At 34.5% G+C, this 16,511-nt stretch overlaps 1 protein-coding gene across 1 annotated transcript in view; it reads right to left on the reverse strand.

Moving 5' to 3' along the window:
* Positions 1-16,511, reverse strand: part of LOC128997968 (condensin complex subunit 2-like) — a 63,974-nt gene that overhangs the window by 30,783 nt on the left and 16,680 nt on the right. The window contains exons 5-10 of the mRNA XM_054423841.1: positions 15,738-15,914; positions 11,872-12,103; positions 10,237-10,353; positions 6,649-6,699; positions 5,860-5,927; positions 4,480-4,615 (exon numbers count right to left, since the gene is read on the reverse strand). Coding sequence (XP_054279816.1) covers positions 4,480-4,615; positions 5,860-5,927; positions 6,649-6,699; positions 10,237-10,353; positions 11,872-12,103; positions 15,738-15,914 — 781 coding nt within the window. The remainder of the gene's footprint in view (positions 1-4,479; positions 4,616-5,859; positions 5,928-6,648; positions 6,700-10,236; positions 10,354-11,871; positions 12,104-15,737; positions 15,915-16,511) is intronic.

A 16,511-nucleotide genomic window follows, 5' to 3' on the forward strand; every position in this document is an offset into this window, starting at 1 on the left:
CAAATCTTTAAGGGGCCCCAGGGCCTCACTCTCTGATTATTTCCATAAAAAGAAAGGTTCCTGCACAACTTCACGTTACCCTCTTTCCAATGACACCAAAAACATGTCAATCGGTTCAGTAGTTTTGGAGGAGTAATTGTCACAAAAAACCTGCTTGCGTATTAAATAAGTATAGATTAAAGGCGGTTGACACTGGCGTAGTCAGACGTCTGCAGACATATTCGGTGTATTAATACGTCACCCGTGTACTGTTCACACCGCAGCTACGTCTGGCGGATACGTAGCCGGTGTGCAGCTTTTTCCCCTCCCCGCCCGTGCCACACTTCATATATTCAGCATGTTGTGTTCAGCATCCCAAAGATATAAATGGATCCATCCAATTAATCGAAGAAGTTACTCAAAAAAATATATATTTTTCTTTAAAATGAATTTATACTAGGGGTCTGCGACTGCGATGCGAAAAAGTCAATACATACGGTTCTGGCTTAATTACTGTCATGGTTAGGTAGGTACCATTATAATAATATATTACTTTGAAGTTACTATCGTGTCGAGCACATATAAAGGCCTGCCCAAACTGCCGTGGTATGCGGTACGGGTAAACCACCAGGTATTTTAGAACAACGTGAGCTAATGGGAGCGCCCACACTGGCACGATACCGCAACCTGTGCGGTACAATTTACCCTCGTACCGCAAAAATGCTGCATGCCCTATTTTTGCTGCACGGTATTTCAGCGGTACGCATGTTCTCAATGTAGAGCAGTTGTCAGTTGAGTTAGCAGCATGCCTACTGATCGATTGATCGAAGTACCGCATACAGCGTACCGCACCAGTGTGGGCAGTGGGCGCCCTACCATACAGCTACCGGTGTATCTGTCGAGGCGGTATAAATACCCATACCGCAGACCGTGTACCGTGGCAGTTTGGGCAGGCCTTTAGGTTTATCAGATGTTTTATTTTATCATAAAAATAATAGTTTTATGTTGACTGTTAAATTTTATCTCTAACTCAGTCAGTATTTTTGTTAATATTCAATTTGCCACTGGCCATTGCCTACTGCCTTATAACTGTTGATGGCTTAATATTAAACTTGTAACTAATCTACAATCTTATTTTATGGGTTAAAATATTTGTTATAGATATTTTATCATTTTTTTATTGACAAAACAACAAGCTTTGTTGTTTGCATATTTCTTTCCGCTATGCAAGCCTACTCAGACTTAAATTATGTCATTGCATGTTCTGTATCTGGTCTTATATTGTTGGATGTGGCTGTTAAGGTATAAATGTTTTTTGTTTCCTATATTTTTCTATTGCGATGTAGGTATGCAAGCTAAATCTTATGAACTAGAATGATGATAGTGATTTTGTTACCCTCATTGTTAACCTAATTTTTTGATACTCAATTTATATGGGCCCTCCTTAATAGTTGGTCTTTTGATTCTTTGGAAGAGCTTCAAAATATACTAAGAACATTGTTAGTTAGCTTACGTGATCATGGAGCAACTCAGCATCGAAACCTGGTTGTAGAGTTTTAACGACCATTTGAGCTACTGACAAAGGTAACATAAAACCATTTATTAGAACATTGGATTGAGCCTGAGATATTTATAATTTGCAAATGAAAAGGCAATAATCTTTTTCTGTGCTAATCCAAATTTTTACTGTTCAGAAAAAGCTTTGCAAGAATTGTATCCATCTGATAAAAAAGACACTCTTTGCCATTACTTCATCATAATCTTCAGTTTTACATTGTCGTCTGTTGAATGTGAACTGCTGGCAACTACAATGTCTTCGTATTGAATACTTTGATGTGTTTTTAAAAGTTTAATAAACAAGTAGGCATTGTGTTGGTTGGAAATAATTTACCAGTTGTGTGAAATTATCTTGTCAAATCAATGCTTCAAACATGTTTATTCCTACAAATTCTTATCCAAATTTTAAAACTGTTTTATCATGGCTATTCAGAGTATCTCAGAGTAAAATAGGTAAAGAGGTATAAGGTAAATAAGGTAGGGGTTTTTGGTAAGGTTTATTAAAATAGGTATTAACCCTCCGAGTGTTATGTGTCGAAAAATCTACACATAACACACTTTGTGTAGTGTTTTGTGTCGATTTTTCGACTCACAAACACTGTTTACGGCGAAGGCTCTATGACTGACAAAATCGGATTGAACTGGATCGAGTTAGGTATCGTTTTATTTGGCAGGTTCTAAGCTTTCTCTCGAGGTCTGTCTCTGTCTTTTTTTTCTCGAGCCGATCATAATTGTAGCAGACAGCTGACGTGCGTATTTGTAAACAGCTTGGTTAACCTCGCACCGATGACTGATGTGTTTTATTACGTTTATCATTGTTTTAGTGTTAAAAATCAAAAGTAGTGATATAAGTGGTGCATTATAAGAAGATTTAAGTGATTTTGAAGGGCTGGTTGATGATCCTGAAGAAGTAGGTAGTGATATTGATGTAAATTATCAGCCAGATTCCTAGCTATGGTTAGGCTATGCATTCTTACGCTATGTACTGAAATCTGTTTTTTGCCCATAACTTATTTATTTGCAAATCTACTTCCTTATATTATTATATATTTGTAATCCTCATAAAATTTAGAACGAAGTGGCTATTTTCAAATATTTATAGGCCTATAATGTATACAATTTCATTGAGCGCAAACTTATTTTTTTTTTGAAAATTTTCCAAATTATTTTTTTTTCACCTAAAAAATTTTTTTGAAACAAATGTTCCTTATGTTTTATGTATAATATTGAAGCCCATGATTTTCCAAACAAAATGGTATATAGAACAGTATAATTAACATTGTTTTTAAGCTTCTCAGATCCGTTTTAATAAAACCTTGCAAATGCGCAAAAAATAGGCAAACATTAAGGCTAAAACTAGGGACACTCGGAGGGTTAACTGTGTTTTTTCTTGACAATCCTCTTAGGAGTAAAAGGTTTTAATAATGTGTGGTACAGTAATAATTGTTGTCTTAAAACCATGAAAGTAGGATACTATCCATTTTCATAGTAATGTCAATGTATTAAAATTTTAAAGAATGGTTTAAATACAATTCTGAGAAGAAAACCGCAAAAATAATGGTAGCCATGTAACGTACCAATTTTGAACAGAGAACAGAGATTCAAAATATTGTACCGTACCGACCTTTCGCCTCATTTTTCACAAATCGAGCACTGTATATAACACTTGTTATACAATAAAACAAAAAGCCTTTTCAGCTATACTTTTAAATAGTTTTTGTAACATTTGGATTCTTCCTTTTTAGCTCTTGACCTACAGTAGATGACTTTGAATTCACAACAACTGCTCAAGTCCGACTACCGACGGTCAAACCCACAAATTTTTTCTTTTTAGCGAATTTCCCATATAGGGAATAAGCTAAATTACCATAGTACTCATGGTAAGACCTGGACCCGGGACCAATTTATTTTTTCGTTTTGAGGTCCCTAGAGGTCAAAAACACCACCCGTTCAAATTCAAATATATATATATATATATATATTTATCACGATAACTTGAGCAAAAATGATCCGATTTTGATGAAATTTGGTACAAACGTGTAAACCTACATTTATTCAAACGATTTCGCAAACCAGCATGATCGGACTATGGGAACGGGGGTTTATGGGGTAAAAATAGGTTTTTCCCATTTTTGACCCTAAAAACAAAAAATTTTACAATTTATCTCCAAACCATTTTGTAGAGCTTAAAAAAACAAATAATTTAGTATTTTGAAGCGTTATTGTGCGCCTAATGGTTACGGAGAAAATTCCAAAAAATTGTAAATTTAAAATCCCCATGTTATTCTTATAGAGAATAAGCCAACTGTTGTAGTTTACTTGTGTATGAACATATTTTGATCGAATTTGGAAAATACGTTCATTTCTTACTAAACTATTAACATAAAAAAACCACCTTCTTACCCTCCCTGTTGCAGCAAACCTAAGTACTCGTTAAACTTAATTCTATTTAAATAGGGAATAAATATGATATTTTTAAGGAGGCATTTTAATGTGAAATCCTATCAGGCTAATGGAAATTTGCTTAGTCTGCAGGTTTTCTGCGGCGGGGGTATTTATATATACTGCATATATATTTTTCTCTCTAATATATAGATTTCACGGTTTTTACATAACAATAAACAATCAGTCGTTATTGAGCTTAAACCAGCACTAAAAACAAACAAGTGTTATTTTTCCATTTTGACAAAACAATGTTGTCAAATTAATACCACATGTAAATGGCATAACATGTTTGTAATATTTCACACAATAATTTTTCATCATAAATCTTCGTATATTTGATAATAGATATATGAAAGAACCTATGAATGATGTTGAAAAGTTTAGATCATATTACAGGTTTGAGGGAGATGGTGACAGCTCAGGATGCTAAGTGCACATGCGCGTAGAATAATAGAATAATTGCCTTTTACATATGAAGAAAAGTTTTGAAATAATTACCTTGAGGGCGCTTCCAATGAGCCGGTCCAGCCCAGAATCTGTGACTATCCATCTTCAAGTAATGATAATCACTCTCTCCAGGTGTGTGAAACAAAGTCTTCATTACTTCAGTTCTTGTTGGGACATTCCCTTCAGACTGAAAGAAAAGTGCATAATTATTTTCCAGTTTAAAATCACCTGGAATACTATTTTTTCAACCTACGGTTGGTAAGGTTGGCACTAAGTGACCTGCAGAAAGCGAGCATGCACTGAAGGCAACGGGAAAGTGCATGTATGTTGGGCTAGACCACACGTTAAGATGGCCACCAATAGCTACTGTTTCTCAGCCAAGGGTAAATTGCGAAGAAGTGTTCGTTCTCTGTATACGGGAGAAAATAGAGCTGTAGAAATTAATCCAATTATTTGCCAAGTGAATGGTGTACGCTTGAAAATAAGTTGGCAACTCTTAAGGATATTATGAATACGATCAGCTAGTGCAGCGTTTAAAATTTTGTTCAATGTTTGGATTTAACCTAACCTAAAAACGTTTTGTACAGTGTTTGAAAGACTAATTTTTATATGATTATAGTAACTGTAGGAAAAATATAATGTGTAACATGATTGCAAACTGCCTTTACTGCACTCGAGAAATTTTTTAACACTCGCCTACGGCTTGTGCTTAAACATTTCTCTCGTGTGCAGCAAAGTGCTACTAGTTACACAAATAACTAGTTATTACAAAAAATGTAGGCATATATTGATTAAAAATCATTCCTTTTATTATTTGTCATTTTTTGCTGTAAAAAACCTAAACCTATAGACTACTGATAACAATTAAATAATAATTATTCCTCATGATAATAATATTATAGCAATTCAAACATGTAACAACATATCAGTAATATTAATAGATACTACAGACATTATAAACAAGCTTGGCCATACTGTAATTGTTTTGTACTGCTGAATCGCTCTAGTTAACTCTCGAAGACAAGAAATAATCTAAACTGGAAGAGCATTGATATGTTTAGCTCGATGTTTAAAGGTAGAGAACTTCGCCGCTGCGCGTGCGTAGGTGCAGAGTCGTGTCATCAGTAGTCAGGTGATTATGATGTGTTCATAATAACCCCGCGCTACCTGCCCATTTACAAAACCTTTCCCACCAAGGCCATACCCCTAAAACGCAACTATCCCACAGGTGATGAAGACTCTCAACAATTGAGATTTTGCAAGTGCTAACTAGGGTTTTAAACATTTCTTAACTTATAATGCTTAGTCTGCAGGTTTGCTGCGGCACAAGCACATGTTAATGTTATCAAGTTTTATACAATCTAAACAGCTAGGTATTTTCCACATCAAATTAAGGAATTGCTAGCTTACTTAAATTCTGATACTACTTACTGCCATCCTTAGCTTGGCAACAGAAATCAATTCAATATCCTTCTCCTCTTTCTGATTGATCTCCAAGTCTGAAACAACAAATAAAAAACATAAGTAGGAAATAAAAAAGGAATCTGAAATTTATTTAGGCCTAATTTAAATTTACCCTTAATCAACCCATAAGTGATTTGGACTTGCTCATATCATCATCGCCTATTTAGTTCGGATCCCTCATTTCGACTCCCAGTAGTTACTTACATCTCTACAACCCACACCAGTTTGTAACCAATTGAACAACGTCCAACGTTTGCATTGAAGGTTCTGTTTAGACCTTGGAACCCCACTACTGCCAGGACAAGGACCAATCACCATGAGAGGAAAATAAAGTCTCCTTGAGCTGGTAGGCCATTCCTAATGGTGGCTTGTCAAGACTTCAAACAACGTTCTATTCTAAGGGGATTTTTAGATTGAATTGATAGATAGAATTGAATAGATAGTCAGGAACAAACAAGATCTTGCCATACTGTAAGAGTCACTCTTTGCGTGTTGTCTCAGGTGGGGCAGAGTAAACCAGGGACAAGTCAGTAGTAAACCAAACTTTTACGTTGACGTTGGTTGACACACCGTAATTATCCTGCAGCTATATAATAAATTTGTCAAGATTCTTAACTGCAGTTTCTGAAAATCGATCTAGGATCAGTCCAAAATGTTGTGGGTTGGAATTAAGCTTTTCACCATCAAACAAAATTATAAGATCGCCAGATCGGCCAGTCTGTTATTAAAATGAAATTAAAATGTTAGTCTACTTACTGTTCTCATCATTGGAGTCCGAGTCATATATGTCAAGGGGGCCCTCGTAATCTGAAATATAATACATCATTTAGCTTAATTATCTTATTATTGAAGACACTAAACAGGAAGACAATTAACTCAACTGAAAAGTACTAGGAGATTAAAAAAACACAAAAAAGTAACACGTGAAATATTAGTTAAATTTATTACTTTTATTTTTATATGTTCTTTTGGTTAAAAGAACAGGAGGGTTCCGGGGACTCTTTTTTCAGGTGAGTTAGTTATGTACCCTACCTTTCTCCTTAACAAGTTCTTAAAGCCAAGTTGCTTTTTCCCTTCAAAAATTAAACAGGACAGTATTTTTAAAAGCTTGAACATTACCTTGATAAGATTTGTACGGTTTGTGAATATAAGGGCTGTCCATCCATTTTTAAATCTTTAATGTCATACAGAATTCTTATGTGGGAAAAATTCATTACATTGTAAAACAATAATTTAACTCTGGTTTAGAGTCCTCCCCAAAACTTTAATGTTCATTTTAATGTCCGAATGAAGTGTAACGATCGGAGTAGTTATGTTACTGAGATCAGCTGTTTTCATAAGTCAGGATAATTTATTTAAAGCTACTGACTTTTCTCATGATCAATCCAGCACAGTAACCACACTGCTACCAAGCCTCAGCGTACAGATTAGGGGTGTGCGAATAGTGATTTTCAACCTCGAGCCGAGCCGAGCCGAGCTTTTTAAAATATTTTCGAGCTCGAGCTTTTTCGAGCCGAGCTTTTCCTAGCGTCACCTTATAATAATAATAATAATAAATCTTTATTGTCGTTTGGTAATATAAACATTACAATAGACAAGGTCAACATGTTTTGTTACATATGTTAAATAAAATATTAAATATTCTACAGAAAATGTTAAAATAAAGTTAAAAGAATCTTAAAAGGATAAAGCATCAGTAATAATAAAAACTTTAAAATTAACAGGGAAAAGACCATAACAAGAACAAAGAATCATCAAGACTGCTTGGCCTCACATTTAAGCGTTAAAAAATCTTCATTCTGCAAAAACTCATCAACTGAATAAAAAGCACGACTTGTAAGCCAATCTGATAATTTTGACCAATACAAATTAATACTTTCCTGATTTCTAAAATGTATTGGAAGTTTATTAAATAGTTTTATTTGCAAATATTTATAACTTTTAAAAAATTTTGATAGCCTGGCTTGAGGAATATATAAATCTTTTGATTGTCTGGTGATATACCCATGGATTGAGTTGCAAGGAACAAATTTATTCAGATTCTCTTTAACGGAAACTAAATTGTAAAAAATGAAAATATTAGAGAGTGTCATGATTTTATTTTCAGCAAAAAATGTTTTGCAACTAACCCTATCTGGAATTTCAAACATAATTCTGAATTCTGAACATTATCAAAAAAATAAATTATTAAACATTTTTCTTCAAAAAGTGCATAATAATAATAATGTTCAGTAAATTTTTAAATAAACACAATATTATTTTAATATGTCTAAAAACATTGAGAATTGTCAAGACATCAAATAGTAGATAATCACGATAAGAACTGAACTGAACTAAATTAAGATGCAAGAAATAAAAGGATATGATTGAAGGCCTGACGAGATATGCAGTGCAGACTGAGCCAATCAGATTGTCTTTCATAACAGAACAGCGCTATCTTGAATGACAACAAAACAACTAGCAAGTCGATTAAATATGTATATTGTAACTACTATGAATATTTTATTCCATTTTGTATAAATAAATAAATATAAAACACGTGATTATTCTTGTTGTTTTCCATGCACAAAATATTTTTGTTTTATGATCGTATTAATCAAAAAAGAACATGATTGGTTTGGATCCAAAAAGGTGAAGAGACAAAGTAAAAAGTAAAATTATATATTAAAAAATATATAATTAACATATAGAGGAAATAGACCAAAACACTAAAATTAATAGAATAACACACAAAGTAAACAAGAAATGAAATAATGAACACGATGATTTAACACTGTCACTAAATTCTGTTATCTAGAAGGGTCGGTGAACTAATCAATAAACAGCCAAAACCAGTTTCCTCCCCCATTTCTCTCTCAGTCTCACCACCACCCCTCCCCCCCTGAGCCGGGAGGCCCAGCACTTTGTCCTTGAAACACCCTAGCCTCTGAAACAATAAACCCTTACACCCGCGTTGCAGTTTTGACAACAGGGTTATGAATGCATTCACTATTTTTCATTTTCCAGGATTAACTCTCAATTATTATTATTTGCAAGTTACAAATAGGAAACTACATCACATTATGGTATTCAATGACCCATGTATTATCAAAAATTAATAATCCATTACTTATTTTGATAATAAAAAGCATTCATTACAGCACGCACCACTTATTGATATTTAAATAATCATCAAAGTAACTGTTACTTTATACAAAATAAAATAGGTACAAAATTGTGTGGCCAGTCAAACTTTATAAACAAACATTTTATTCTATAAAATACAGATGGTAAATAGGGGTTGGTTTAAAGGAAATAAAATACAAAACAGATAATTAATTATTTTGATAAACATTAGAAAGGTTATGGGATTGATTGAACTAAAATAACCGCAGGGAAACTTATAAGTAGAAAAGTCTCGTCAACCACAATCTGTTTAATCAGTACATTGTTAGAGAGAGCAGAGAGAGAAAGAGAGATAGCAGATAGGGGCGTTTGATAAGGAATCTGAAAAAGTAAACAAACAAGGAACAATGACACGACACGACGATTGATACTTGTTTACAGCCTTATTGTGTCGCCCACTACATTTGCACACGTGACCACTTTTTGTTTCTTCCTTATCTTTCATCCGTCCCAAAATAGAATTCCTGAAATTGTTTGTTAGTATAATCTCCCCTCCCACACAAGGCGCAGTGCTCAGTGCGCACTGTAGGTTGTCACGGCAACCGTGTGTCGTCATAGCGACGAGCCAGACGAGCCAATCACGCACTCGCACTGCGTTGTATATTACGATACGAATAGCTGTGTTAGAAAGACAACGCGATAGGTGGTAGTTTGTCTCTTTACTATCTCCTCAAAATTACGATCGATAATCATTGCGTCTTGACTGAGCTGAGGTTCGTGCTTATCAAACCTCGAATGCTTGAACAACGTAGAATTGTGATAACATTGTTTCCAATTACGACCCAAATTAAGTGTTTTTTTTTAGTTTTGACTTAGTATTAAAAGCTCGGCTCGAACTTCGAGCTTTTTCAAAATGCCTCGAGCCGAGCCGAATAATGAAAAGCTCGACCAAAAAGCTCGAAGGTTCGAGTACTCGCACACCCCTAGTACAGATATACTTGATTTTAATGAAGAATAATTTAATTTAGGAAGTATAGGGCTATCCTAGTCTGCAGATTTATATAGCTAAATATTCCTTAATTTTAGGCTCTTTTATTAAGGTTGACTATACAATTAAGCCAATTATTAAGCATAATCCAATACTGAAGTCATTTGAATTTCTTTACTATATTCCCAGAATTTATGAAAATACTCTCTGTTGGAGTCGTATGATAAGTTACCAGCCTATTACATTCATACCTTGGTCCATTTCGTCTTCAGATTGTCTCCTCTTACAAATAGAAAGTTTGGGCAGACACGACTTGTCAATGGTGTTCTCCAAGTCTAGTTTTGTCCTCTGAGATCGATCTTTGGTATCTGGAAAGTGTAAATGGAAATATTCTCATAACTGCAGAAAATCAATAAACAAAACAATAAAATTGAAAAAGTAGACACTAGTCGACAAAAGCATTTCAAAAACAATAGCCTATGTCTAGTTCTAATAAAAATAAAGGCATTAAACATAAAAACCCGATAACAATCTAAGTCAACTTTGATTTGAATTCCTGAAAATATTTTCTAATCCCCAGAATTTAAATACCAACAAAAAAAAAAAATCCTGTAACAAATGAAAGGATAATTAATTTAAATAGCGCAACAGCAACTCTTATAATTATTTCCTTTTAAAAGTGTTTATTTTTTTATTGAAAATCAAACTACAGGTTCCAAAACCGTCAATGAATTTCAGGATCAAAACTAATTTTAAACTGTTAAATTTGTGTTTGCTCCAATGTACAATAAGATAGAATCACCAGTTATTAATTGATAATCTTTTAGGCTAGGATTATACTGGGACGCTAGTGGGGCATTAAATCAAATGGGGGCGATTATACTAGGGATACCAGCGTCGGATGCTAAAAAGGCCATTGGACGCTCGATTTTGTGCCTCCCAGATGGGAGGCTGAAATTCGAGCGTTCGGTGACTTTTTGCCTCCCGGGATGCACAAAATCGGTTGTGGGGCATTGGTTCAAATGTGGCGCATTATACTAGGCGGCTAGCATCCGATACACTCTCTTTCGACATGTGCGCAAATATAGGGAATACCCTATTGCCATAGGTCGCATGGTAAGACCTGGACCCGGGACCGATCTGCTTTTTCGATTTGATGTCCCCAGAGGCCAAAAACACCATCCGTACATATAGATTTAAATATTATATATATGTCCGTAAACGCAATAACTTGAGTAATTTTTGTCCGATTTTGATGAAATTTGGCTTAAAAGTGAAGGGCGGAATAAACTTGAATAGGTTCTCGAACCAACATGAACGGACCTTGGAAAAGGGGATTTATGGGGTAAAAAAGGGGTTTTGTAATTTTTGACCCATAAAACACAAAATTTTCCAATTTCTCTCTAGACAATTTTAATGAGAATTTAGTATATTAAGATGTTTTTGTACGGTTATTAGTTACGGAGATAATTCAAAAAAGTGTAAATTAAAAATTCCTATGTTATTCTAATAGAAAATATTGTTAACTGTTGGAATTTGCTTGTGTATAGATATATTTTGATTAAACTTGACCAATTTGTTTTATACTAAGCTATTAATATTTTACTAGAAACACACTTTATTAGCCTCCTTAAAGCAGAAAACCTGGATACTCGTTAAACCTAATGTTATTTAAATAGACATAAACAAAAAGTAACAAAACATTAAAATAAAATGGCAGTCTGAGAGGCTAGCATCCCAACACAAATCACGTCATTTTCGGCTCGAAGTGGGACGCTAGCCTCTCGGACGCCAGCCTCCTAGTATAATCGCAGCCTTACTTTTCTGATAACATTTTATTGCAAGTGGCCTCAACTATTGTTGAATTTGACAAATTGATAACTTACCTATGTAAGGGATTTCTTGTTCTCCTCCTATTACTAAACGTTTATTTGACTGTAAATCTGGCCAGAATGGTATATTTTTTTCTAAAGTTAGAGATAAGTCTGTGGGATTGTAGATGGCTCTCTTAAGTATTTCCCCTGGAAGAGCTTCTATTTTAAAAAACTTGTCTCTGGGATCATTCTCTTTTGGAAGCCTGCTTATTTGGTCATTCGTCGTTATTACTTTCTTCTTAGGCTGAAAATTAAAACAACCGAAATCAATCAATAGCTTTATAATCTTTCTACTTCACAAAAAGACTAATTATCATTGTTCCTGAGATTGAATGAAGACTTGATTGGGACGGTTTAGTTCAGGATTTTCACTTATGCTGATCATTTTATAGAGTATTCTAAAAAGGTATTGTTTATATTGATTGTTAAGTGCTTGATGTTACAAGTACTGTATTTACAAAGTTAACAACTGAAAATTGATTGTTTAGCCTAATTCTAATTTCTAGGCCGTAGAGGTCTCCAAGGAAGGAGGCAAGTATAAAACCTTACTAAATCATACTGAAAAAAAAATGACAAATCTAACAAAGCCTAATACGAAGGCTATTCAGAAAGTAAGAAATGTTTCTATTGCAAGTACAGACTTGTTTTCGTCCTCTGTGACTGCATAGCTGTAACGGCATAAATGTCATTTCGCTACCCATTTTTGCAATATTCAAGTTAAAATGTGTTGCGATTGAAAACCCTGGAGCATTCTGTGGCAAGACTTTTGTGGGTCAAAAACTTAAAAACTATAGAAATGTTCATCAAAATTATGTAAAGTACCTATATGGAAACAATGTAGTAAAATTACAGGTATTGTAACTTGTATTTCGGACCATGATGCTCAACTCTTTGAAGTTTCGTGCTCAAACAAAAACAGTATAAAAATAACAAAAAAACGAATAAAGAAATGTTCAACAAATAGTTATGATTTCTTTCAGAAAGAGTTATTGACAGAAACTTGGTTAGATACTATTTCTCAAGCCTGTAGATAAGAAATATGATGTTTTTCATAGTATATTTAATCATCGTTTTGATGTATTTTTCCCTCAAACTTTAACTGTGATAAATTGTTTTAAAAAAAGTAATTGGATTACTGAAGAGATAATAGGCAAAAAAGGCAGATTAAAGAATTAGAAATTTTATTTAGATTAAGTAAGAATGAAAGTCTTAAGGTAAACATTAAAAAGTTAAAAGCTGACCCAAAGCAATGCATTGACAAGGGAAACATATTTTTGATAGAAAAGTAAATAATGCAAAGAATAAAGCAAAACAAACTTTGAAATTAATTAACTCAGAGGTAAACAACAAAAAGGTTTCAAAATGTAACATTGATATTTTAAGAAATGGTATATTTATTACTGGTATATTTATCAGGTCAGTAATAGTTTCAATGATTTCTTTGTGTCTGTGGTTGATAATTCTGTTCTTCCTAAAATTCTTCAAGGACAAGATAGTGTGGTGCATTCTCAGCATTTAAATTCTAATAATAAATTCAAATTTAAGCAAACTGATGATAAAAATCTTGAAAAATTAATAAAATATTATCTTTTAAAAACAAATTTTCTACTGGCTATGATGATGTTTCAATTATTACTGTTAAAGAAGTCCTTCCTGCTATTTTAAGAACTCTTCTACATATAGTAAATTCCTCTCTCATTTCAGGCATTTTTCCGAATAAACTCAAAAGCCAAAATTATTCCAGTTTTCAAAAAAGGGGAACCAAACGATGTTTCCTGTTACCGACCAATTTCATTTCTAGTTTTTTTCAAAACTCTTGGAAAAAGTTGTTTTTATACAATTGATGGATTTTTTAAATGAAAATAACTTAATGGATTCAGAACAACATGGATTTCAAGCAGGTAAATCAACAGTCACTGCAGTTATTGAATTTATTGAAAGTATAATAAATGCAGTGGATAAGGGAGAAAAAGTAATTGGAATTTTTCTTGATTTAAAAAAGGGCATTTGATAGTGTATCGCATGAAAAGCTTAAAGACACTTTATTAAAATTAGGTATTCATGACAAAGAAATTAATTAAATTGGTTTAGATCCTACCTCTTTCTTAGGCAACAATATGTTGAGATAGAACATTATAAATCAGATTTTTCGTGTAAATACAGGGAGCGGCAGAAATATCTGACGGTTTTCAAGCGAGTACAGTCCGGCAGCCGAGTGGAGGGGAGTGGTGGGGAGCGGCTCATTCTCAAGGCCAAGTGACCCCATTTCAGTCGCCATGGAGCAGTGGACCGGTATACATCGCGCGTTTGTCATTGAGGCGTATTTTAAAAGTGGCGATTCTGTTGTTGATACGCAACGTAAGTTTCGTAGGCATTTTAATGTGGCTCGAGGGGAACCTATCCCATCCCGAAACACCATCAAATTGTGGGTGGATACCTTTAGATCCACAGGATCAACTGCAAAACGTAGGCCTACAGGTCGTCCAAGGTCAATGAGGACGCCGGAGAATGTGGAGCGAGTGCGACAAGCTGTGCTAACGAGCCCGCATCGCCCGGTGCGTTGACAAGCTGCTGCTCTTGGCATGTCTGAGCGCTCTATTCGGCGAATTTTGCACTCAGACCTTCACTTTCACCCATATAAAATAGCAATCGTCCAAAAACTTCAGCAAAATTCGCCGAATAGAGCGATGAGACATGCCAAGAGCAGTCGCTTGTCTACGCGCCGAGCGATGCAGGCTCATTAGCACAGCTTGTCGCACTCGCTCCACGTTCTCGGTGTCCTCACTGACCTTGGACGGCCTGTAGGCCTACGTTTTGCAGTTGATCCTGTGGATCTAAAGGTATCCACTCACAATTTGATGGTGTTTCGGGATGGGATAGGTTCCCCACGAGCCACATTAAAATGCCTACGAAACTTACGTTGCGTATCAACAACAGAATCGCCACTTTTAAAATACGCCTCAACGACACACGCGCGATGTATACCGGTCCACTGCTCCATGGCGACTGAAATGGGGTCACTTAGCCTTGAGAATGAGCCGCTCTCCACCACCCCCCTCCACTCGGCTGCCGGACTGTACTCGCTTGAAAACCGTCAGATATTTCTGCCGCTCCCTGTATAATTACGTCCAAAAATTTAATTCACAGATGCAGACGGTCCGCAATGGAGTTCCGCAGGGGTCGGTGTTGGGGCCCCTCTTGTTCCTAATATACTTGAGGGGTCTGCCGGACTTGATGCCTGCGGGCGGGGCTGTCTGTATGCTGATGATACTAATATTACCATTCATGTAAATTCAAAAGAAAGTATTGAAACATCATCATTGGTCATTAGTCATAATTATAACACTATTTCTCAAACTCAAATTGATAGACACAATCTAGAATTTTATGAAAAGAAAATGAAATTCACAGGAAATAAATTTATGTCTCATTCACCAAAAACACTTCAAACTGAAAATGATACAAAAAAGTTTAAAAATTGTCTTAAAACAGTATTTGATTAAATTATCAATCTTATTCATCATCTTATTCTCTTGAAGAGTTTTGGGAGAACAAATAAAATAAATACTCTGTTTTATTTTTAGTTCAATGTAAAGCATTTTATTTTGTAAGATCTGACTCTATTCCTGTACAATTGTACTGAAATGAATAAAGGATATTTTGATTTGATTTTATTTCAGTACACTAATTTGTTTTGCGAAGAAAGGTAGTGCTTCAGTTGATCTTTCAATCAAATATATATTCGATACTATTTTTTTCTTATACAAACTGAATTTCCTTCCAACATGTTCCTTACTTTCTGAATATCCCTCTAGTTAAAAAAAAAAATACAAATTATAACATAAAGTTCTACAACATAAGTCACATAAATCAGGTACCTTTTTCTTCTTTTCAACATTGCCAGTGCCCTCTCCATTGTCCTCATCTCCATCCTTGTCGTTATCTTTCTTCTCAGCATACATACATGTTTCTACAAGTTTCATCACTTGCTGATGCACGGCATCGACTCTTGAAGAATATATTTTGGCTCCTGCATCTAGCTGACAAGCCATTGCCTGGCACAAGTTTAGGAATGAGCATATGAGATAAACAAAGCTCACAAAAAATTTGTAAAACATGTGTACAGAAGAAACCTTGATATTTGGCCTCGAATTTACTGGCCCTCTGTTTATTCGACCACTTCTTGGAAGCCGATATAATAACATATCCCACGGATTAGAGACCTGTAGTTGCAAGCTATAGTTTCCCTCACTTAAGTGCTTTCATGGTTTATCTGTTTGTTTACATTTTACTGTGTTCACTACCCAGTTGAGCTGTTCTGTCGTTTAGTTAGTTTGAAGTAGGCCTAAGCCTAACCTCTGAACAGTTGGTTAATCAAGTAGCCTACAGTAATTGTTTTGTTACATAGAAAAGTATCAAGAAAATTCAGTAGAAACTTGCAAACTATTTTAAGACCTAATAATCTTCAAAGCCAATTTGTTGTTAGTGATTTTTACCTTCATTTTTATTCAATATTACTTTATATTATCTGAGTTAATAATACTTTTATGTTAGTTATTTAAACAATATTTCATATGAATACATTTTAAATTAGTTTTACATGCATGTGTATTTTTCCAAATAGGTTGGTTTTTCTGCCAAATCATTATCCG

Source organism: Macrosteles quadrilineatus, unplaced genomic scaffold, assembly GCF_028750875.1.
Source record: "Macrosteles quadrilineatus isolate MER2022 unplaced genomic scaffold, UCM_ALF_1.0 Scaffold_7__1_contigs__length_78375512, whole genome shotgun sequence".
NCBI lineage: Eukaryota > Metazoa > Arthropoda > Insecta > Hemiptera > Cicadellidae > Macrosteles > Macrosteles quadrilineatus.